Consider the following 26638-nt stretch of genomic DNA (forward strand, 5'->3'; position numbering starts at 1 on the left):
GGAGTGTAACTTCCCTTTCTGACAGCTCCATTAGATCTGTCCAGTTCTAAATCTTCATAGTTCTGACTTGCCTTGAAATCAGAAAATGTTTTCATAATGCTGGTCTTTGTGAACCACAAGCATGAATGGAGGCCTGGCAGGCATTGTAGCCCTTTGATGAACTTACCTGTTTTAATTCAGACTCAGGGTGGAACACTTACTGCTAAGTCTGATGATTCAGCTTTGGTTGTTAATCTTATGTGGTACATTTTAAATTTAGAGAATGTTTCTGCGGTCATTTTTTTCCATCTGTATGTTCATAGTAATGTGCTATGTACAAGTTGGGCTTTACAAAACCCCTTGTTAGAAAGATAATCATTATTCCTTTTTGTAATACTATCTCTCTTGCTGGAATAATCATATCATTGCATTTGTCATTTGATTTTGGTGAATATTTTTAAAGTTAAATGATACAGTTTTAGATGTGCTACCTCTAATTGCATTGACATTCAAAAGGCACATTACTAAATATGTTAATACAATTTGTACTTTAAGCCTGTTCTAATACTATATAATCGTGTGTGTGTGTGTGTGTGTGTGTGTGTGTGTGTGTGTGTGTATGTATCCCCTGCGCCTTAAAATCAGGGCCTGATCACTATCCCTGAGCATTTTTGCTCAAGACTAGTGCTCTACCACTTGAGCCACACACAGAACCACTTCCAGTTTTCTGGTGGTGAATTGGAGATAAGAATCTCAAAGGTGGCTCTGAACCATGATCCTCAGATTTCAGTCTCCTGAGTAGCTAGGATTACATGCATAAGCCACCGGTGCCCAGCCATTAATACTATATTTTTACAGTATGCATATATTAAAACTTTTTACTTACTCAAAATATTAACTAACAGAAAATGAGATAACATAAAGGAAATACTTTTTAATTGGTATATGAAATCATTGGATATTTTTGATGGCCTCACAAAAGTATAAACCTAACAACATTTGTTTAAAGTAAGAAACTGAGGAGTTACTTTTTTTAATTTTTTATTGTTATTATAAAGGTGATATATAGAGGGATTCTAGTTATATAAGTCAGGTAATGAGTACATTACTTATAAACCAAAAGACCATTAACTTTTAATAATGTTGCTTAAATATTTGCAGGTAAACTGTGATGATCATCAAAGACAAGCCTGTGGGATTGTGCCTTGTCATATTGTTTAATTTCATAACTCTAATAATCACTTAAAATGTTAGAGAAAGCATCTCATATTTATTTTACCAACCTGTCAGTGAGCTTGTAAAATAGCCTTCACACTCCAGGAAGAAACTATGTGGACAGGAAGAAAAGATAACTAGGACTTTATTTTTTCAGAAGCTTTTGTTGTTGCAAACTGACCTATTTTCATTTCTTACAATGAGAAAGAGATATACTGTCCTCAGAAAATTTGAAAAGAAGATGAAACAAAAAACAATTGGTGTTTTGGTATTTGTTTGTTTGTTTTTTTTTTATAAAACTTGAAAGTAGTTTCCAGATTCTTTTTTTCATCTGCATAGCCCAATTTGAAACACACTGCGTAGCTTTTCTACAACAGAAGAATGCTTCTGTAGTCACTGCTGGTTGTGATCTAAATATCATTCTCTCCTGGGTAGCACTTTCACCCCCAACTCAAAATAAAGTAAGCGTATTTCTTCAATTTGAAATTGAATTTCAATAGTACTGGCTCAAAACTAGTATTTCCTCTTTATTTCCTTCTTGATACCATGCTTGAAACAGAAATAATTAGTCTTGTATAAATTTGCAGTGAAAGCAATGTTTTCCCTGTCAGCATTCTTCATTTCCCTTAACATTTTCCCATTTGTGAAACAGGTAAAGGTGACAGAAATATTAAATAAAATAATGTATGTTGAGTGTGAAGCATAAGTTTTAATGTTTATAAATTTCTTTTGTATATTGTCCTTTCTTCTCTAACTTTTTGCACTGCAGATCTATACAGTCCCATTGAGCCTAGTTTTTGTTGTACTTTTGTGGAATTATTGAATAATTAATTCATTTATAATGAGTAAAACCAAGATAAAAAATTGAGAAGAAATGTCTCTATTTTTCACTTTTTAGTAAACAGAGTTGTCTCAAGCACACAGTATTTTTGAATAGCAAGGGTTAAAGGGATTGTTATGTACTGAACATGGATGTGTGGGAATGCTTTAAAAAAATCGATTCTAGCTAATGGAGAGAATGTTTTTAAAGTGAACCATTGCTATTCCTTCAGTGAACCACATATAGTAGGAAAAAAAATTGAAGTAAACACTGAAGGAAGGACAAGCTCTTCCTTATAGAATTAATGAGAATTGCAGTGATCTTCCATGGGGAATTAGAATTGAAGAACCTGTTCCGTGAGCGTTATTCTCTAATGTCTAGAACCAGATAAGTAGCCTCTAATTTTAAATGTGCGATTATCCAAACAAGATGAATGTGCAGGATAAGGCTGGATAAGAATGTCTATCTTAATGTTAATATTTTTATTCTCCTGTGTAAAAGACACATAGTTGGCACAAGCCACATTTCTGTAAGATCCCTGAAGACTACAGCTAACTCAAGAGACATGTAGCCAGCATTGTCTCACATCAGCTATGGAGATATGGCCCAAGGGAGACAAACCACAGAATTAGCCCTTTGCTATTGTCCTTGGGAATGTTTTTATATTGTCTTTTTAATCTTGACTAGATTTGCATCTTATAAAGTGCAAATTGATAAAACATGACAACATTTGAGACTTTTACCAACCAGAGCTTTAAAATATGTATTACATTTGGGTAAAGCATTGTGGGGAAAAAAATTTTGTAGTCATTTCTTTGTTTTTCACCTTTTTTTTCTTTATTGTCAGACGAGATTGGGCGCATTCAGGGTGGCATGGCCATAGACTTTTCTTTTTCCAAGTCCTTCCATTCGTTCCTTCTGATAGAGGCATAGAATTCCATTGTGTATATTCCATTGTGCATCACATTTTCCTGATCCACTCGTCTACTGAGGGGCATCTTGGTTGGTTCCATGTTTTAGCAATGACAAGTTATACTGAGAAAATTTTAAACTAGGAAAACACTCTCAGAAATGATAATCTATCCTTGTAGTATTAAAGATAGAAGGAACTCAAACTAGAAAGTGGCACATGTTAGAGATGGAGCATTGTTTTAAAGTTGGAATCTAAATACATGGTTTTGTGTTTGAAGTAAAGGAAAACAAAACCAAATAGAAGAAACATCACTTCTGTCATACATGCCTCCCAATTTATAGATTAGTAAGATTCTAATATGATTCTGAGCCAAGGTATTTTAAAATGTCTTATATTTTAAAATGCCGAGATGTTTAGGTTCTTAAAAAATTGCAGTTACTTTCAGGACAGCAGCTTCTTCTTAGAAAACAAATTGTTTATTTTTTTTTGCAGCAAAAACACAGTCATCATTTAATGTGGGTGTAAACAATATTTAGATATAACTTATTTTCCAAATTATGAAGATAATATCCATGCTTACTGGGGACATCTCTATGTGGTGTATCGTTTTGGCATGTATTTTGCATATATTCAAGTAGTGTAATTTTTCTAAAATATTTGGTTAAAGCAAACAGTAAAGACTGTGTATACATAAAAGTATAACGAATTCAAGGAAATGATTTTTTTGACAAATAAATTCTAATACAAATTTCACCTCAGTTTTAAGAATCATTGTGATTTTAGCAGAAGGGCATATTTATTGTAAACCTTAAGCAGTCTTTCTGAAACCTGAAAAAGATTTGTGAAAACAGCCTGCAATAAAAATCACACATGCTTCATAAAACACTACGTGATAGATATCACTTGCACCATTAAGAACTAAACGACAAAGGATGTAATTTCAGCTCTGGCATGCAATATTAATCGAAAGCCTTTAAAACATCTTGCTGATGGGAACTATGACAACGTGACATTGAAGAATTATAAGCTAAAGACATCTATCTTAATCAGATTTTCGAAGTAAATGCCATAAAGCACAAAGTTGTTTCATTCATCTTTACATTTTTAAATGTTTGGGCGCGTGCATTTTTTTCTGTGTTTCTTTAAAAGTAGAGAATTCTAGTTCAATGCAGTTTAGTGTATGAATTCAATATACGGAGTTGAAGCAATTTCAACCAATGTACTTTGCATGTGCAAGCAGTTTTTCTGTATTTCTATCATCTGTGCTAAAGATACATCATCTTAAGTAAACACCCTAAGAAATGTTGAGGTATTTTTTGAAATATAAATGTGTATATATTTGCTCTTTACAGATTTAGAAATAAAGAAGAAATATTCATAGAGTTCTCTCTGTAGAGGCAAATTATTTTATGGGCATATTAAATATATGCCAAAAAATTATGGAAAATAAACTTTCATTACTTTATTTAAGTGATGTCAAAAGCCTGGAAATTAAGAGTTGATGTTAAAATGGCACTTGACAACTTATGCATACACTTTAATATATATGATCTCTCTTAAATCCTTTCCAAGATTCTCTAAGAGTGATTATTACCTCCATTTTACAGATGGAAAACTGAACATTTTAAAATAGGGAATTGATTTATAGAGTTACCAAGTCAGGACAGGGAATGTGAATTCAGGAATGAACTTTTTTGTCTCCACAAATCCCTGTGTTGAATCTCTAATCCCCTGTAGGACTGTATTTGTAGATGGGACCACTAAGGAAGTAAATAAGATTAAGTGAGTTTGTAAGAGTATAGAGCTCTGACATTATTGGATTCATGTCCTTGTAAGAGTCAGGAGAAACAGATTTCCTCCTTCGTCATATGAGAACACAGCAAGAAGGCAGCCACCTGCAAGAACTGTCACTGGAAAATAACATTGCCAGATGTTGAAAAAAAAATATATATATCCAGATGTTGAAATGTATACACATACACATATATATGTATGTACCTAAACCAGGTACACTATAGTATTTCATAGTGGAAGCCTGAGGGGCAGACTAGTCCCCTAATATTCTATACTGTTCTCTATTGTAAATCTAGTGCTCATTTATATTTTTATGGAAAAAATCTAAGAAATAGTCCCTAAAGTATTTGCAGACTCATGAAGATCAGAAGATCTTTGAAAGCATGTCTTAGTCTTCTTTTGGAAGCTTGAGGCTCACAGAAAAAGTTTCTAGTGGCATTGAGCATCCCAAACTCAGAGCTATGCTTCCAGATCAACAAATGACATATACTACTGTTTTAAATGCAGCGCAAAGCCTTGGAAAATGCAGACCATTTATTTCCCAGACAATCATAGGCCCTTATGTTCCTAGAGTTCCTGCAGTTTATGAATCCATAAGGTACACAAGTTCTTATTCTGCTGTTGGTCTTCATGATACCTTCTCATATCTGTGTTGTTTTTACTGTACTGTGTTACATTCTGTAGGCTTCTGTTATTAAACTCATTAAAGTGGAAAGAAAAATCTATATTAGGAGGAGGGTTTTACCATTATATCCACCTCCTAATAGCTCATCAGGCTATGAATTCATCAATGAATCAACCCATTGATGAAGTTAGCACCCTTAAGCGCCAGTTACCTTTCCATACGGCTACCAGTTGTCATAAGTTCAACACATGAACTGTTTGGGGAAAACACATTATATTCAAACTGTAGAAAAAAATTTAAATGTGTTACAAAATAGTTTTTCATCATAGATACTTGAAGACACTGGCGTTTATTTTTAAAGTAAAGATTATTTTAAATATTTATAACAAGATCATGTAGGGTATTCATGAAATCAATTCATACGTGGAGTTTTATAATAATTAATGCTTTCATGTGTGTTTCCTAAATGTCATATGAGGGGGTTGTTATTTTTAACAAGCATTTGTGTTTTCCGTGTTTTATTATATATTGCATTTTTAAGGAGATAAGAGAAAAAAATATTTATAGTAAATATTTTAATGAAATTTGATTAAATCTCAATTGGGAACACAATGTTTTAGAATAATTTACTTTCTTCAAGTATATGTCCACACACATAAGAAAATAATATCATTTACTGAGACTAGGATCACTTCATAAGTAGTACACCCATATAAATTTTTTCCAAATTTTTTAAATAAAGTACTTGGATAACTGTTGGAGATGCAGTAAATGTTGTTGTCAGAAAGGCTTGTACTAAAACCATTTTCAAGAATGTGATAATCTATCCAGAAATCTCTTTTTGAAGGTCAAAGCTAAGGTTCTGAAGGCTTAAGAATGAGTATGTGAAATACACTTCTACTGAAAGCTATGCTGAATACATAATTCTTACTGGGAAGGCTTGCTTGGGTCTTTAAATTCAGGATAAGAGAAAATTTTAAATCCAAAATACTTCAGAATTCAGTATATTATCCTTGACTGGCCATTCCCCATTGTTCTTATGCAGGAAAAAATGAGAGGCTCACAAGATATTTATAAGCAGTTATGTTTAGTTATTTAGTTTTAACTATCCCTATGGTTTCTGTTTCCTTATCTAGTATTATTTTTTTCTGTAGCAGACGGTTTTCTTTATAATGAAGGATGTTGATCTGAAGAGCATTGCAAATCTTGTATTGTTTGGAATATTTAATTTGCTTTTCTTCTCAAGAAAAAACCACATGTCACAGAATGATACAGCTTTTAGTTGCCTTCCAGTCTGCCCTTACCCATATTACAAGTGTGTTTTATTTATGTCATATCATATACCCACTTATAGTCAATAAAATTTAATTGCACTAAAATCAAATGCTCATTAGGTAATAAGGAGAGGGAAAAGTGTTTATTGATTATATGTCAACAATTGTCTGCTCTCAAGATTGGGACAGCTTCTTTTTATTTTTTTCTTAATCTCTCAGGTAAAATATTTCCAAATAGGTAGATTATCCTGAAACATACACTGAGACATTTTAAAGGCATTTTAGCCAGTTTTCTAGGCATGTAGAGTAGATATGGTGTAAGTACAGCTCTGCTAGGAACAATTATACAAAACCATGAATTCTATAGAGGACACTATGTCTTTGGAGTCACTGGTGTTAATTATATGGTGAGATGAACTACTTTAACCAGCACAACTGCCAGTTACACTTGTTTCTGACCACTGAAATGTCAGGGTGCTTGACATTTAGACTAACTGCCCACTTGTAGCAACAACCATGAGAGCCAAAATAATATTGGCATTTAAAACAAGTTACTCTTTTCTTTTCTTTTTTTTTTTTTTTGTCCAAGACGAGGACTCACACTCAGTATCTGATGCTTCACCCTCATTGACAGGTGACCTACCTACCACCCAAGCCACACCTCCAATGCCACAAGTTACCCTTTAAATAAAGGACATCCCAAAATCTTCCTACCTGATAATAAACAACAATCAAATGAAATGAGGAAGAGATAAAATTGTGCATGTGTGTGAGAAAGAGAGAGCGAGATAGCGAGAGAGCATGTTCTATATTTTTCTGTATTATTTGACAACCATAAGCATGCTATTAAGAACTTTGGGAGGAAAAACAAAAAAGAACTTAGAAGAAGGCTGTTTAAAGTAGCTCTAAAAGTTCTGTTCTAGCCTTCTGGAACTCGTATAGGTACATTTGAGTTTCTTTGTTCTCCTTTTATGTTTGAACTACTCATTCACATGCAAGTACTTTATCTTTTTGCTGCTGAGTGATTTTCCTAAATCTGTTTTCCATTTCATTGGTACTCTCTTTAGTTGTTTTTAATAGACCTTTTAAACCATGCCATGAGATTTTAAATTTCAATGGCTACCTTTCTTCTATTTATAGACATTCCAGTTTTTTAAGAGCTGCCTCAACTTTTTTCATGGCATATAGTTCCTGGGCTTAAATTGTACTTTGAAGTCCTTCAACAGTTTATCTAGTGGTTTTACTATCTAAAATTTTCAAGAGGTAACAATCTAATGTTTGTTCTGTCAGTAAGCATTAGCTCAAAGTAGGTGGCTTTCTTTTAAGTTTTGTAATTTTCAATTTTTTTAAATGAAATCTGATTGAAAGCAGAATTCTTATCTACAGAAATCCTTCTTGACTTGGATTGTGAGTATATTCCTTTAAAAAGTGCAAACAGTACAAGAAATGTATCCAATGCCTAACGTATGAAACTGTAACCTCTCTGTACATCAGTTTGATAATAAAAATTTGAAGAAAAAAAAAAGTGCTGCATTGGCTTCTTCTGAGTACCCAGTGTATAGCACAGCTGACCCAGGATAACAATATGAATTTCATGGCCTGAGGAGTCAGCACCATGTTGATTCCTATGAACAATGCCAAGGAAGCTCAAGCCAGTGTTTGAATTTTCACAAATTATTTTTCTTTCCCTAAGATTCAGGTAACACTGCAAAATTTCTTATTGTTCCCTTTGCAATGATTTTTTAAGGTCTACCCTATGAGAGAATAGTACTGGAAGGGTCTAAGCATTACCTTGGGGTCCCAGGTACAATTAAGGCATTGTTCTTGTTGTCTCTTAGTACCTACAAAAGGCTACTTAGCCTGGCAAACCTCCTTAGGGTAACCACAGTGGCAGCTCATAGCCTCTTGACATTTTTTTCTAGCCCCTCTGTCTTTAGCTCCTACTTTCCTCCCAGTCCAGTGATACTTACCTAAAGTATAACCTTGATTAGAAGGTTAACATTAATCTTACCCAGCATTCTGGGTGTTTTATTGGAAGGGATATGGCTGGCAATATTGGCTGCTACATTGTCTGAAATAGAAAATAAAAAAGAATGCAAAGATGTTTACTTTATTTCTTCTAACTTTCTTATTATTAAAGAATGACCCTAAGTTAACTAAAACAAATTCTCTGTAGGCAAGCAAGTATAGCCAACTAGCAAATCTGTACACTAAGAAACACCTTTTAAAAACATAATTTTTGTTTGATTTGTGGGCAACTGATGGTGACTTATGGCAGTGAAATTTTTTAAGTGCTTTATTTTAATGAAGGATTTTCAGTACTTTTTAAATGGACCACTCACATTCAAGCACTTAGCTTATATGAGAATCCTAGATAAAATAATAAATCAGAGGAACAGGTTTATGGGAAAATGACTTTCTGAATGAGGTGATCTCTTCCCCTGCTAATTTCCATTGTACTATTTCATATGGTCGTCTTATTAATGTAAAATTTCAGGGACGGTTGGAAAGTTGAGGAACAGACACCATCTTTTCTACTTTAATAAGAGATCTATTAGGTTTGTCATAAGGCTGCAAACATGTATTCCTCAATTCAAATTTTCTCCATTTACAAGAAAAATTCTTCCTACCTACTGTTGTTTTTTCCTTCATAGGGAGATGACTAATCTACTTTGTGATATTTTCATAGCAAAGGAGACATTTATTTTTAACTTACTGCTTCCACTGTCATGAAAATCAATTCTCCATGTCCCCATCTCTGAACTATCTTTACATCTTCAATGGTCAAACCTTTACGGAGTGTCCAGATCCAAACCATTACTCTTGTTCTTCCTATACTTGGGAGATCCACTTAAAACTCTGAAGACTGTACTTACAACTAATATGGCAATACAATATAGAAAAACAAAAAAAAAAGAGATTTACATGTGAGTGATCTGCTAAAAATTAAAGAAAAGAAATTACTTTTGAAAAAGATGATTTTGCTTAAGATAGTTTGGAGGAAGTACATAGACCTGTCAGAAATAAGAATACATATATTTAGAAACCAGAAACAAAGGCTTTATTTCTACCTTAAATGCTAACCCCTACTACAAGGATTTTGCACCTTTTAAATGGTCTGTGAATCACATTATGAACTCTTACAGGACCAAGATCAGAGCTTCTGTTCATTTAATTAATTTTTTAGCATCTAACAGCAAGAAAGCCCCATACAAATGAATACCTGAGTGCTCTGTCTAACCGTGCTGCTGCTCAGGGATCTCTGGCACTTCTGTCAATTAGGAAGGCTTCTGTTCACCCTCTCCCACTCTTTCTCTCCTCTTCACCTGTCTCTGCCTCTTTCTCGCCATCTTCCTTTCTACTTGGTCCATTTGTCTTTTCTTAACCCACTTTTCTCAAACTATACTTATCAATTACCCTGAGAGCAGCACAGGTTTCAGCCCTGATGTTCTCTCTCCCTTTCAAATTAGGGTATTTTTCCCTGGGGACCTCTGCAGCCCTTTTAGGGAAGGACAGGGACTGGCTGGGGGAGAAAGTGGGTGGGAGGGAGGAAGCAATAGCAGGGGCAACGCCTATCCAGCTGTGCACACCTGCTCACAGCAAGTGCCAGCTCCCTCTCCTCCTCTCCTCTCATCTCACACTCACCTTCCCCCTGCTTCACACAAACACAGCACACACACACACGTACACACACACACACACACACACACACACACACGCGCTGACATACTCACACAAAGATATTTTATGTCCCAGCAGGTGTTATTTTCTCTCCTGGCTTTCTTGTTTGAAAGTCCATTTCCACTCTGCTCTCCAAGGACCACAGTCTAAGTCTGAAAACCGCATAGGCGCTAGAACTGAATTGCACACAGCAATCTGGGAACTGCCAATTGTGGCTTTTCATTTAAAAAAAATCAGTTGTATGTGGTGGTGTACCCCTCAAGTCCCAGTTTCTCTCAAGGCCAAAAGAAGAGAATTGTTTGAGCCCACAATTTTGAAACCAGTTTGGGCAACATAGCAAAACATTGTTTGATAAAAGAATTCAAATCAGCAGATCTACCCAGGTATTTTTAAATAATTGGAGTTCTTCTTCTCTTCCTTTTCATGATTTGTGCTCATATTAGTGGGGGGGAAAAGTCACTCAGAATAATATGAAATTCCTTCTTATGTAGGTATTGACATAACATTAACTTACTTCAGCAGTCCCAAGATTTGAACTCAGCGTCATAGTTGCTAAGCATTCTACCACTTGAGCCGTTCTTCCGGCTATTATTTGTTTGTGTGATATTTCTATTTTGTGAATTTCTTACCTGTTAAAACAAAATTTGTTTAGATAATGTTGGTTGTGTGTTCTTATTCCTGTGATAATAATATTTCTTAGTTGTTGGCAAGGCTCTTCTATTAATGTTTTTCTTCATACTACTTCACCACAAATGGACAGAACCATTTCTTCCTTAATTTTAATAACAGTTACCTTTTATTACTTATGTTATGCCAGGTGCTGTGTGTTTTAGATCCTTTAAATATGCACTATACAATTTGTGATGCGCAGAGCAATTTATTAAAAAAATAGAGAACATTTTGAAAAACCAAGGTTCATTTTCAAATAATTAATTTCCTTTTAACAGTTGTATAAATAAAATGTTTAAGAATATTTCTGGGGCTGGGGATATAGCCTAGTGGCAAGAGTGCCTGCCTCGGATACACGAGGCCCTAGGTTCGATTCCCCAGCACCACATATACAGAAAATGGCCAGAAGCGGCGCTGTGGCTCAAGTGGCAGAGTGCTAGCCTTGAGCAGGCAGAAGCCAGGGACAGTGCTCAGGCCCTGAGTCTAAGCCCCAGGACTGGCCAAAAAAAAAAAAAAAAAAAATATTTCTAGTCATAAGCTTTAAAATACAAAGAAAACATGGTATGTCATAAAATATTAACATTTAGTAATACATTTTCTATGGTTTCATACTTTATAGTTTATATAGTTTATGTAGTCTTATATTTCTGATATTCTTATATAAGAATGTTTATTCTGTCTTTGTATTTGTGCACATGCATGCACACGAGTGCATGAGAAAGAGAAAAAGAGAGAGAGGGAGAGATGGAGGGAGGGGGAAGAAGGGAGGGAGGGGGAGAGACAGATAACAGACACAGAGACAGAGGAAGAGAGAGACCTTGGGGCTTGAACTCAGGGCCTGAGCACTGTCCTGAACATTTTTGCTTAAGGCTAGCACTCTACCACTTGAGCCACAGCTCCACTTTCAGATTTTTTTATGTGTGTAGTTTATTGGAAATAAGAGTCTCACAGACATTCCTGCCTGGGCTGGCTTCAAACCACAATCCTCAGATCTCAGCTGCCTTAGTTGCTAGGATTATAGGCATGAGCCACTCACTGGCTTTAAGTCTTATTCAAATATGTAGTATATAATCTTCCCATTATTTGCACATATTAGGTGGTAGATTTTAAGTATCAGAACAATTGCTCCAGTTACAAAGAAATATTCCCAAAAGCCAGTGAATGAAAATAGTGACCTAATAGCCTGCCTGAATAGAAGGCCTTCAAGAAACTTGTCTTCATCTTTCATCTCTGTTAATAAAATTCCCAAGGAGACAGCTTAAGGGGAGAAAGATTTATTTTTGGCTTATGATTTCAGAGGATTCGGGCTTCGCAGGATTTAACCGGTGGTCTTTTGGTCCCATTGCTTTAAACCTGAGGTGAAAGCAAATATTATAGAAAGATCATGAGGTGGATGGAGCAAAGTTGCTCACCTTAGGGCAACCAAGAAGCAGGGAGAGAAAGAAGAAGGAGCCAGGGACAATCTCTATCCTCTAAAGGCACACCCCCAGCAGCCTACTTCCTCCAACCACGCCTACATGCTAACAACCCATTCAACATCAAGTCTTTTCATTTTTGCTATTTTGACCCAGCACCTCTCAGTAGCATCAATCAACTCATGACAAATCATGAAATACATGAGCCTTTGGGAACATTTGATTTCTAAAACATAGCAGTATAACTCCATAAATATCAAATAAGTAGGAACATTTTTAGGAGGCTTTGAAGTACATACAGTATTCAGTAAAGGTACTAAAATCTCCAAAGGAATTGAAATGATAAAACCTTTATTTCCAGATGTTAGATTTTAGTTGTAAAGCTGGATGTGTTTACAAATTACCCTTCAGTTACATTTAAGGGAGTAAACCTCACTTTTTTGCCAAATTATTCAGTCATTTATTCACCAAGTATTTGTTGAGCCTCATAGTCTTTGGAAACATCAATAAAGTAGACACAAATACTTCCCTAGAGAATTTATCAGCGGACTTGAGATCTAAAAACTTGAACTGTGGAAGAATGCCTAGAGACCATAACAAAGAGCGAAGCATTATCTAAGAAGACTTGGGAGTAGAGATGATTCTAACAAAAGAAAACAGGAGGATCACCTTTCTAAGAGTTTGAGGTAACACCACACAAGGCGTTGGAGTGACTGACCCTAAGAGGAAAGGTAGAGACTATGGTGGGCACAAATAACTTGACTAGCACGATATATGCAGAGGACACACAGGAGAAATTTTGCAAAATCTATACTGCATTGATTTATTTGATCACTTATTAAGGGAGTGGCTCAAGTGGTAGAACACCTGCCTAGCAAGTGCCAGTTCCTAAGTTCAAGCTCCATTACCATGAAAAATTATGTATATATGGATATACATATATAATATATCCATATATTGGTATATATGGAACAAATATATAATATATATAATTATATATGGATATATCATATAATATAATGTATAAAATATAACATACAAATAAAATATAGCCTCTACCTTTAGAATTTGTTTTATCCTTGAAAAGTACTCAGAAACTATTTGGAATTTTTCAGGAGTGAAATCACATGTTCAGAGCTGTGTCACAAGAACATTATAGTGATGACTGTCTAATTTCCCAAAATGCCTTATATCCCAAACCTTTGGGATATAAGGTCTGGACAAAGCCTGTATCAATGGATTAGCTCAAAATGTAGCTCAGGCTACATTTGCAGTTCCAGTTTCTCTATGTGGATTTGCCTACTTCTATTAGAGCTTTAAGCACCTTTAAAATTTCCAGGTCTACACCCTGTTCTTTGTCTCCTTGACATTAAAAAAAAAAAAAAACTATGGTATTTAGTTGTTCTTCATGTGGAGATTTAAGCGTCTTCTTTAGAGTTAATGCTTGCTTTTAACAAATATTTTTATCTTACAAATACACCAAGCCATAGTACTAGCTTTGTGTTCCTACTTGTATTGGCATCTAGATTATTTACAGCAATTTTGGTATTCTACTACAAAAACGTATGAAACTATGCAGTAGGCATTTTGTCTATTAATCCCAAATCTGGCTTTATCTTTCCCACTTGGAATCTTCTACTGCTTCATCATTCTTTCTGACTGTGTTTAACCTTGTTTTATCTTGCTTCAATTTATATATGCATTCACTGTTGATTAATTGATACAGATCAACCTATGTCCTAACTAGGTCTTGAAGTTTGCTAGCCCAAACTTCAAGAACTGACATGATCTCTAGGTGAATTCTTGGATTCTTCTTCTTTTCATGGTCTGCTACAGATTTTAAACTTCTGGCCACACACCCTCTCTTCATCAGACTCTGCTTTTACTTTGTTCTTTCGAGCCTCAGAGCCTATATTTCACCATCTGGACTTATTTATTGCTAGGCCTCTGGATTCTGTAGTTTTCTCAAAGGAGGTTCCAGGAGACAGAGAGCACTGCTTGACAAGCCTAGACAGATCACTGGAAAAAGCATGAGTTTTTGTGTGGCGTCTTGTACATTGTAAGTTTACCGTAATGTAATGCTTGCAAAACGAAAGACTGAACCTAGTGAAAGCCACGGTGGCATCTTTTTGACAACCTTAAATGGAAGCATTCCTCAATGGTTATGTGTTGATTCATTGTAAGAAACAGAACCCTAAATTAACATCTTGAAATACATGATGATGATGATGGTGATGATGATGATGATACAATGTGATGATTTTAAAACCATTTAATTTTCACCAACAATCTTAATAGCTAAATGCTTTATTTTACTATTTAGATATTTGTATATGCTTTCACTTCTAGATAAATGCTTGTGAGGTGAGCGGTCAGGGACATAAATAAATAATTAAAAATGTGTTTTATTAAGTCCTTAAAATTGGACCAAGATAGAGATGAGGGCAATATTATTTCCTACATCACAGGTGAGAAATTACTCAGTATAATGATGCCTAACAGAATTAAATTTGTTCTGTAATAAACTACTCTTTTTTGTTACAGATAATACAATATCTACCTGCTTTTCTATAAGTACATAAAGGATAATATCATTCTTTGAGGTTGCTGTGCTTATAAAAATAAGATGTTATCTACCCCTCCCTTACTTTAGGTCATGATCTTGTTCCTTTTCCTTTGTAGTCATTCATTTCTTTCTTTGTCTCTATTGGCACCAACTGATGAGCTATCTTGTCCAAATTGCAGCTTTCTATGGATACCATGAGTAGCTTATGAATTGTATCTTAAAGCCATTCATACAAGCTGTGGAAGACCATGATAATTAATGATATGATACCTAAATGATAAGTGCCCTCTGGATTTTTAAACTGTCAGTTTCTTTTCTAACACAGTTACAAGTCCATGTGCCATTTTAACCCTGCCAGCCCCACAAAAGTGGATTGCAATTTAACTGACATTTAAGCACTCATCATTTGTACTGAATCCACAAGTGAAGTGGATTTCTGCAGTTTCCAGTTGGGAGATCTTCAAGAAGAGAGTTTATACAAGGAACTAGCTCTTTTTACAAAGACTTAGCTATGATCTACACCCCCTTAGTTCAAGAGTAAGAAAGTGCTAGTTATTAAATTGTGTGATAATCGGTTATTTGATACCATTAGAAACCTGCAATAATTTCCAATGCTAGAGCTATGGGAAGTGTTATTTTTATTGTTGCACCTCATAAAGAAGTTTGATAAAATATATTCCAACTATTACAAATCATGTATTCATTTCATATAACCTAAATTTCAGGGTTAGACTATATTATTTGGGTTAATAATCACTGCTGGAGATTACATTGTATATGAAAGATAGTCACCATGTTTCCTATTCTCTTTTAATCATGCATTTTTATTAATAGCATGATTTAGTACATCACTCTAAAATCATATTGCATTTTTGAACTGCATTTAGTTAAAAAAAACAAAATTGGCATCTTGTGTGTGTGGAACGATAAGTTTAGGACTAAATTAAAAAGTCATCTGTTAACTTAAATGTAGTATTTGTCAATTCTAGCACGTCCAAAGCTAGGTAATGAAATTGAAGTGTAGGTCTCAAATGTTACATTAATTTGCCATTTGTGACATATGACTTACTAGCTTTCGGGAATTCTTTTTTCTATAGTCACAACACGGCATTGTTTTGGTGTTGTTGAATCCTTTATGATTCTGTTTAAAAAAATATATCTGTACCATTGACTTAGTGGTGGGGGTCTTTCTGGTCACCTATGACTTGCTCTGAAATGTAGTTATACTGCATACTGTGAAATTGGAAAATCTGTTCTGTGTGTGTTCTAATGGATGTAACGGTCATTAAGTATATGAGTCTTCTGACGTTATAATCAGATGTGATTCAGTCTGTTAAGTATCCATGAAACAACATCTGCTTCACGGAGTGACCTTCTGCTAAAGAATACTTAGCGTCTATTAGTAGATCATAGTGCAGCTCTGCCTTATTTGAAATGCACTAAACTAGAGTAGTCTACTGCTGTTTAGCGACTAGCTTGTAATAATTTATTGCTGTTAAATAAAGCTTTTTTAAAAAACTCCATTAAATAATTATAGGGATTATATGCATTTCAAAAACCTTTGTGTTCTACTGAAATTACCCATTTAATTTCAGGGTTGGTTTGCTTAAAAAAAAAAAAAAGAAGAAGAAAAGAAAAGAAAACACAAAAATCTAAAGGCACCATTAGGGGAGCTGTCAGATGCTGTTTTCTGTAGGTGTTAATAAAACCAGATGAAAAAAAAAAGTCTGAAACAAATTAAAACCAAAAGCAATTTTGCCATCTGTTGTATATTAATTAGAATTTTGTGTATCAAGGGTAAACTTGTTCGTAGAGAATGTCACCAAACTCCAGCTTAATAGAATAATATGCAAATTTATTAGATTGTGGATGTATATGTAGTTTTTAAAATTCTAATTCATGGTACAATGGGTACCCAGGAAGTTGATAGTCTATGTAGATATGTCTATCAATGGACATATATATAGTGAGTTTTCCTATCTCTTTTTTTCTTTCAGAGCAACCTGCGAACACCCAAGGCCAGTCTACCCTGCAGCCTCTACCACCTTCCCACAAGCAGCACTCTGCACAACATCATCCATCCATCACTTCTCTCAATAGGAACTCCCTGACCAATAGAAGGAACCAGAGTCCGGCCCCGCCGGCTGCTTTGCCCGCCGAGCTGCAAACCACACCCGAGTCCGTCCAGCTGCAGGACAGCTGGGTCCTTGGCAGTAATGTACCACTGGAAAGCAGGTAACATCCATGTAGGAGGCTGTCAAATCATTTGGTTGTTAGAGTCACACAATGTACTTATGCACACAGGACATAGTCTACCCATAGTCAGCAAGCCATATAGTTTTTTCGCAGCTAGTATTTTTTAATAACTTAGTCCAACTATTCTTCTATCCACTATGTTTTGTTTTTTTAAGATTGGTTCTAGGGGTTCAGAGGCATGGCTCAATTGGTAGAGCATTATTAGCCAATGAGCAGACGTGTCAGATACCGAGTTCAAGTCTGTCTCCAACCTAAAAAATAATAATGAGATGAGTTGTGAGTTGTTTGTAAGCTTTTAGTTGTTAGGCTCGTGAACTTTCGAATTCTTTACAACATGTTGTTCCTCCTAGAAATGATAATCAATGACCTCTGTGAAACATTTTCTTACTGATGTTGTGGTTTTGTTTTTTCGTATTTACACATTATTAGACAAATATAGATGAGGAAGGAGATGTAAAGTTTGTGTGTAGTTTGATTTGATGAACCGGTTTAGCAACTGTACAGTTCTAAGCTTCCATATTTGTCAGGCTACATTTTGTGTACACTGTCATAAAATAATAGTGAGCTCCCATAGTTGATCATTGGAGCCAAGTCACATGATCATTTGTGATGGATATATGTACTTTCTTACAGTAAAAGGAAGATCGAACTTACTTTTTTAAAGTAACTTGCCAGCATTATTTCCTAAGACAGTATTTATTCTTCAGAAAATTCTATTAGGAAATTCTTTATCATAGTGAAGTATAATTTTTATTCTAAATTGTACAAACCATTATGGTCCTGTTTCTATATAACAGCCCCTGGTTTTTTATCTCCCAGCAATTTCATTGGCATAATGACATTTCTCTGTACATAATTTGGCATTTCAGTAACATTCTAAAGTTTTAACTTGTAGCCTAAGCTACAAGTTTTAAATATCTCTTACTACATAAAATTTCACCTTCTTCCTTTGGACAAACTTGATTATCCAGAGTCTCCTTTATATAATATATTGCATTAATCTAGAGTAGCATGCCTTTCCTTATTAGTTGTTTCTTGGAGCTTGGCATCAGAATTATTCTAACATTCCTATTATTATTTTACTTCTTCAGTGTCCTAAGTTTCCATTAGTTTCAGAGAAAAAGAATTACTATCATATTAAAAACTCAGAAAACAGAGGACTGTGGATTCACTGCCAGAAGGATATCCTACCCCTCCCAGCTAACTTCAGCATTTAAACGAGCTACTAATCATTTTTAGACCATCTATCTTACAATGAATAGCTTGCTATTTCTTGCCATTAGCTGTATGAGCTATATCAATTCTGCCTTGAGGATGAGCTAGCAGGAGGTCCTCACAGTTGTCAAAAATAATTTTTCCGTCTTTTTCTTCACTCTTGACCTAAGAACAAGGTTCCCGAGAACTCTAAACTTTTTATCTATAGTGTCAGCTACTAGTAGTTGAGTTTTATTGCTTGTTTTGTATTATTGAACACTCTTGTGGGAGAAATTAGAAAGAGAAAGAAAAGGAACAGGAGACAAACAGCAGAGTTCTTTGCACCTAAGACAAAGAGCCGTGTGTACATGTATACATTTCCTGAGGTTACTAGTGCAGAGCTAAATTTACCCATTGTAATTAATTAGCACACAGGAACAGCTAATCAACCCTGATTCAGTAGTCATTTGGAAAAAAAATTATTAGGAAAAAAGTAATTTTCCAGTTGAGTCATCAAATTGAATATGGATAATTGCACTGTAGTTGACAATAATTGTTTTGACAAATATTTATGAAACATGTCAAGTTAAATAACCAGAAATGTGTTTAATTTTAGTGGTGTGTTGTATAACACAAAAGCTTCAAAAACTGTCAATAAGAGAGTTACTATTCCTTGAAGTCATCCGTTACAGTTAAGAGACTTGGAGTCAATTTGAGAAAGTCAGGATGATACTCTTTCTCAAGATTGTACTAAATTTTTAAGTGGAAGAAGGGTGAGAAAAGAAGGTAGCTGGTTAGAAAGAAACCTATTAAAGCCATTTGTAACATGACAACTGATTTTTTTCTTCAAGCCATGAAAATGATCATTTCCAAGATGAGTAGTCAGTCCTGAGATTTGCTTCTGTTTTCCAACAGTACCATTAATGAACTATCAATAAAACTACATTCTACAGTTTTATGAAGGGCTATAGGCAGAAACCAATTAGTGGATACTACCTCACCGATAGGTAGAAAGAATAATGAACCTAAAACTTGTGCATCATGTTAACAAATTTTAATCTCTACTATTATTGTGGTGGTTTTTTCATCCAACATTCACATCTTACAGTGTTGATAATCAAAAGAAATGATATTTCATCTTGCAGACTCAGTGAAATCAGCCTAAGCAGCGACGTGAAAATCTCACTCTGTACTGACACACTACCACTGTGGTTTCTTTAATAGTCTCACTTGGTTGGAACTCTAGAGGTGAAGAACTAGTCTTATTTATCATTGATTTTTCCTTTTTTGTGTTAAGGTTTCCTATTGAGTATGATTCCCAAGCTCAGTTTCAGCTATATTAACAACTTTATCCAGACTTCCATGTCACCTTTAACTATCCTTAATTCTATTGTATGGTTTCACCTTGACAATGACTACAATTTGTATTCATCTTGCTAATTATCCCTTTCATGCAACTGTCACTTAAAAGATGTAAGCTATAAAGTATAACATTTGATCACATATAGCAATTATGTAGACATCTAGATTTTCTTTCCCCTTGTCTTCTCTCCTTAGCTCCTTTGAGCATATATTAATAGTACCTGGTAAAATGGCTTATAATTGCCCACAACAAACCTCAGTAATTTGTAGATTTACACCTTATGTGAAGTGGTAGGAAAAGCATAAAACATTTTCCACCCTTGTCTTGTAGGTTTCACTGTTACTTTCAATTTGATTTATTAGAAAGCTTTCTCTTTTTATTTTTATTTTTTTGTACCAGGCAGTTTCATGCTTCCATAAAAATGTTTATTTCCTTTCTCTGATGAATTTAACATGTGCTATTCCTAGGAACAATCAATATTATTGCATGCTGTATATTTCTACTCAGTGAAGAGCATAGTTTTCTCCAGTGAGTTTCAGAGCTCCTAAAGTTAAATAAGCATTAGCACTGATTAGCAAGTTTTTATATCTTCTTTTCTCTCCAGTCACTTTGTGTAGATAATAGCAAAAACTGGCTTACATTTCCCTTAAAATTTCTTTTCCTTGAGCTCAGTGTTTCCTATAGTTAGATAAGTAACTTCTCTTTGTTTATTTTATACTTCTGCTATTTCCATGTATAAAAGCAGCGGCTACAATAATACTGCACAGGGGAGGAAAAGCTTAGACCTGACGTTAAATAGCAGCAGCACCTATAGGCATAGCGACCTCACTCTCATTGGGAGAGAAACCTTGACCTTCAGTAATTGTAAAGTTAATTGTCTTCAAGTTCCTCATTTATACATGTGAATTAAGCAGCTTAGTAGTTACCGATTAGATGTTAACAAATGGTTCTTTCGTAGCCATTTAATAAAAGATTTATTAAAGTCTTGTTTTATTATGACGACTACTTTGGCATCAATACTTCATTAGTTATGCTCCCATAGTTTTTACCTGGCATTCAGCTATGCTTCACTAATTATTAATGCATGAAATTGCATATCAAATTACCTCTTTATTAGTGCATTTTTTTAATTTAAATACTGACATGTTCTGGACTGCCTTCATATGAGATCAATTACTCCAATCTTTTATACATGATACAATACCTAAACAGAAGTATTGTTTACTAAGATACTAGCCAGTTTTTCTTTTCTGTCTTCACATGTGTTTCCTTGCAGTACTGGTTATTGGACCTAAGTTCTCATACATACTAGGTGAGAGATCTACCATTGATCTACACTGGGTTGTATGTATTTTGTTTTTGAGATAAGGGGTCACTAACTTTGCCAGTGTCTAAAGCAGGATTCTCCTGATTCTCTCTCCCATGCTTCCAGAATTATGAGAATGTTGCACCATACTTAGCCTTTGTCTTCACCTTAAAATGGCTAGTGGGTCAGACAATACCAATACCAGGTCTGAGTCCACCTTGCCTATTAAAACTGTGAGCAGGATCACACACATAGTGACCTGATAGTACCAGAAGAAACATTTTCCAGTTGACAAACTATACCTTCACCTACTTAGTGATAACCAGCATTTGTATAACTTCATGTAAAATATGTGTGGGACTCTAGGCCCCCTAAAACTGATTGGCGGGTGCTGTATCCTTTTGTTAAAATAGCTTGGAGATATCCAAAGATATCTGTAGGGAAAAGGGATGTCACACAATGTGGGAAAAATGACATAAATATTTAAAGAATTACTAGCACAAATTTCAAAAATAAACCTTGGCCTAGGTTAAAATCCTTAATTTTTCAGTGTTTTACCATCAGTATTTATTTTATTGTAAAAAAACAAAAGTAAGCTCATCCAACAATAGAAATATATTAAAGTCAATTGAATTCTAGATCTCTTACAATATGGCCTCTTTAATAATTTACAGTGGGTTTTTTTTAGGTCTATAAAGACATATGTGCACAAAAAATAATAGGAAGAAAAAAGGCTGATACAACATACAGGAATTTGTTAAATAGTATTTATATCTAAGTAGCTGAAGTTGTAGTTTAAAAAACCTTTGTCTCTGTGAGAGGAGGCTATAGCAAGCCTACTTGAGGGTCCTAGTCTCTGTGGCAACCATGTAATTCAGCATCCAAAACAGGACACTTCTACAACACAACCTAATGCTGTCCAGACAGAAAGGGACATAGTTACTACCATTCAAAGTTTATTCCCAAGAATAAGGTTTATTTTAAGCATCTAATGTTCTGTACTTCAGATAAGACAGTAAGAATAAGGAATCGAATAGGAGAGGCTAACTTTTGTTTGAATACAGGTGTGACCGTTTTTCTAGTTTCTAAGATTTAGTGACAAATATTTAATCTTTCATTGACTCTATATAAAAATCTTCTGTTGGGACAAAGGCCTCATCTCTAAAATATATGCAGAACTAAAAAAATTACCTTCTTCCAAAACAAAACTGCAAAGAACCAATAGCCCCCTCATCAAGTGGGCTAAAGACTTACAAAGAAACTTCTCTGATGAGGAAATGAGAATGGCCAATAGACATATGAAAAAATGCTCTACATCACTGGCCATAAAGGAAATGCAAATCAAAACAACATTGAGATTCCATCTCACCCCAGCAAGAATGTCATATATCAAGAAAACTAATAATAACAATTGTTGGAGGGGATGTGGCCAAAAGGGAACCCTACTTCATTGTTGGTGGGAATGTAAACTGGTTCAGCCACTCTGGCAAGCAGTATGGAGATTCCTCAGAAGGCTCAATATAGAACTCCCCTATGACCCAGCAGCCCCACTGTTGGGTATCTATCCAAAAGCCCACAAACAAAATCACAGTAATGCCACCAGCACAACAATGTTCATCGCAGCACAATTTGTCATAGCGAGAAGCTGGAACCAACCCAGATGCCCCTCCATAGATGAATGGATCAGGAAAATGTGGTACATTTACACAATGGAATTTTATGCCTCTATCAGAAAGAATGACATTGTTCCATTTGTAAGGAAATGGAAGGACTTGGAAAAAGTTATACTAAGTGAAGTGAGCCAGACCCAAAGAAACGTGGACTCTATGGCCTCCCTTATTGGGAATAATTAGTACAGGTTTAGGCAAGCCATAGCAGAGCATCACAAGGCCCAATAGCTATACCCTTAGAAACACATAAGATGATGCTAAGTGAAATGAACTCCATGTTATGGAAACAAGTGATATATCACAGTTGTAACTACTTTCAACGTCCTATGTGTATGTGTAGTTTCTATTATTGATGATGTTTTGTATCACCTTCCTATGTTTGTACCTACACTATCTCTGTAATCTTATCTGAGTATATTGGAAACCGTGTTTACTGGTATTGGAAGTAGGAAATTCAAAGGGAATACCATATTCGAGAGACACAGGGTAAAAAAAGAGAAATAACTACAAAAGCAATACTTGCAAAACTCTTTGGCGTAAGTGAACTGAACACCTGGGGGGGGAGGGAAAGGGGGGGAGGGAGGGAGGCATGAGGGACAAGGCAACAAACAGTACAAGAAATGTATCCAATGCCCAACGTATGATACTGTAACCACTCTGTACGTCAGTTTGATAATAAAAATTTGAGAAAGGAAAAAAAAAAAAAAAGAAAAAAAAATCTTCTGTTGGCTCACAAAGCAATGTAGATCCCATTGTAGGTCACAAAATAATATATAAAATATTTACCGTCATTTTTTTCTCACAAATATAAAAACTATAAGAGGGGAACACATAATAAAAGAAGTATATTGAATGAAACTTTATTCAGGTTCAACTTCCATTTGATAGTTTCAAAGGTAAAATTTATATTCATAAGAATGTAAAACAAATATGAAATTTGGTTCTGAACTTACTCGAACAAACATCCCAATAGCTTTGGAAACCCCAAAGCCATTTGCTGACATTAAAAAGCCTCCATTCTAAGACTTTAGGAAGGATTCAAAGGTAGCTACTACATAAATGAAAACAAAAACATGATAGTTTTAATGTGAGATTATTATAAGCCAACTGTAGTTCCGTGGCTTTAAACTGGTTACATAGCAGGCATGATGCCAATGGTTAAAATGAAAAAATAGCTCATGAAGATTTATACTGGGGTCAACATGGATATATGATCTAAATAAAACCTAGTGAATATATTAGGGGTTTAAAACACAGTCTCATATCATGAGAATACAATCTGCTTTGGAGTCAGATAATACACATTATTTTGTAATCCCAGATTCATTTAAAATATTCTTTAATTAATATTACTTTTTTATTACCTGTCTTGTCCAGGCTGGTCTTGAACTCCTCAGCTCAAACAGTCCTCTTACCTAAGAGCTCTCAGTAGCTAGGACTAAAGACTCTCACCATGTTGCTTGGTGTATTGACTTAACTGTGAAATCACCTACAAAGTATTAAAATTAGAGGTTGATTTCCAATGAAATAGTAATAATTAATAATCATGAAATAATAGCAATATTGGGAGTGTTAAATGAAATAATGTTAAGTAAAACATCTAGTACATGACAGGCATCCCATGAATATTTTTTAATTATGGCCAAACAAAAATAACATTGCATAGGTCTAGAGCACCTAAGAAATATCAGTAGATCAAATATCATAATTTATCACAAAATAACTTGTGTTTTACAAATGATTAGAAACTTATTTTCTTAACTGGATTTTTTATGTCTGACTTTTGTTTATGTGTTAGCTAAGCCAAGAATAAAATTAAAATATAGTTGATTTTATCTTGGTTTTCTTGCTCTTACCATGTAATTTTAAAAATATGTGTATTTTTATATTTTTTTATTATCAAACTGAATTACAGAGAGGTTACAGTTTCATACATTAGGCATTGGATACATTTCTTGTAGGTGTATTTTTCTAAGTAGGAATCTCAAGTCCAATGACCTAGTTCTTGAGAAGAAAAGTCTTCAAATATAGTAGATGGCAATTATTCATAAGTTTGATGTGTTTAATTAACTAAACTAGTAAATGTCTGTAATGAAGCAATAAAATCTTTGATAGATGCATTGTCTCTACACAAGTCAGGATTTATACCCCAGTTTTATTTAAGATATTGAAAGCTTTAGTTGTGTTTGGCACCTGGTGACGCTACAGTACAATTAAGTGAGAGGGTTATTTTACTTAATTAGAGTGAATCATTTCTTATTAATAGAAATTAAGATATCAAGGAAGAATGAATTAACTACTTCCTACAGGCCTTAAGTTTTTGTTGAACATGTAATTTAAATAAATTGCCATCACATGTAATATACATATATATATAATATTTTGATGATGTTTGGTTCAGGAAAACCAGTCACCTATAAATATTCATATATAGTAACCTATAACCAAGGGAAATGAATTCTTAATTATTTCTGACACATTTCTAGTCATTTTTCTGTGAATATAATCAAAGCTAAAAGGTCAGTGGTGCCTTTTTTGTAGTCTTATGTTACTCTGGTCACAATTAGCTGAAGTGATTTGATGATCGTCTTTGGATATGATCTATTCATTACAAAGCATTTTTCTTTCTTCCTAAGTAACTGCTTCACCTTCTTCATATTGTCTATGAAAATGTGCTTCAGTCCTCTTTAACTGGCTTGTGTGTCTTTGTGTATATGTACACGTATTTTATCTCTAATTATCGCCACTTGGTGATCTTTATCTTTTTCTTAAAATTAATTTTTGTTTAAAGCTGCCTTGGAATTTCCTTCTCTAGGGTTTCATCACCAAATAATGTATACCTTGTAAAAAAATGCTTCTCTTTTCCCCCATTTCTTCTTTTTTCTTTTCCTTGATATGTCTATCTTGCCTATCGCATTGCTTTCTCCTTGAATTTCAGAACTGAGGAAAAGCATGCTTTCTGGTTTACTATTCTAAGAATTTCTTCTTAACTTATCAGATTATATTTTGGACATGCAATTAACCAACTAAGCCTAATAAATTCTATTTGGTAACCACTCTGATTCTGTTCTGACCCTTTTAGTGACTTTGCATTTCACCTCATACTCTGAACTACTTTAAATGCTTTCAGAAGAAATCATATGTTGCACTTACATCTTGCACTAATGTAACATTGCTGCTTTCTGGTTATGCATGCTGGAAAAACCATTTGTTTTGAGCCAGACAGATCTGGATTTAAAGCTCAGCATTCGAGTAGCACTATGATGTTGATTTGGGTACTCATACATTTTTATTTTGTTTTTTTTTCATAAAATAAGATTGATAATACTTCATAAAGGCTTTATAATTGTCCATTTTAATGTCATATATAATGTACCTGGTGCTTCAGTTTATTTGCTTTTGGTTATTCTTTCTTTGTGTTATATATTAAAAGAAAAATATTTAATTTAGTATCTATAGAGGTAAATAACAGATACCAATAACAGTCATTATATAAAAGACCAACCAGCAAACCTGAACCCTCCTCCTCTTTCTGTTTTGGCTTTTTTGGAAGATGTCTAATCTAACACTTGGGGTATTGTGCCATACAGTAACTTACTAGCCTTTATGATGCTAAGAGGATCTTTCAAGATCTTGTGACAAACCTTCTATTTCATGAAGCACACGTGCAAAAATACTAAAAGATGAGTGTGTTGTGGCCCACTTTACTACTCTTAACCTTATATCAGGAAGTATACCAGAAGTTGGGACTTGCTTATAAAAGCATGAAGGATAGGCTCCACTCTCATCATCATATTAAAAAAAGGTAGAAAGCAGTTGGGCATAGGAAGGTATATCTGTTATCCCAGCTACTTTGAAGGCAGAGATAGGAGGATCATAGTCTGAGGCCAGCAAGGAA

General features: G+C 34.5%; 1 protein-coding gene across 4 annotated transcripts in view; it reads left to right on the forward strand.

Annotated features, from left to right (window-relative positions):
* Positions 1 to 26638, forward strand: part of Tenm3 (teneurin transmembrane protein 3) — a 585882-nt gene that overhangs the window by 389156 nt on the left and 170088 nt on the right. For all 4 annotated transcript variants that reach the window (XM_048330896.1, XM_048330895.1, XM_048330894.1 and 1 more), the window contains one exon: positions 16949 to 17186. In XM_048330896.1, coding sequence (XP_048186853.1) covers positions 16949 to 17186 — 238 coding nt within the window. The remainder of the gene's footprint in view (positions 1 to 16948; positions 17187 to 26638) is intronic.

This window comes from Perognathus longimembris, chromosome 21, assembly GCF_023159225.1.
Source record: "Perognathus longimembris pacificus isolate PPM17 chromosome 21, ASM2315922v1, whole genome shotgun sequence".
In the NCBI taxonomy this organism is placed as follows: Eukaryota; Metazoa; Chordata; class Mammalia; order Rodentia; family Heteromyidae; genus Perognathus; species Perognathus longimembris.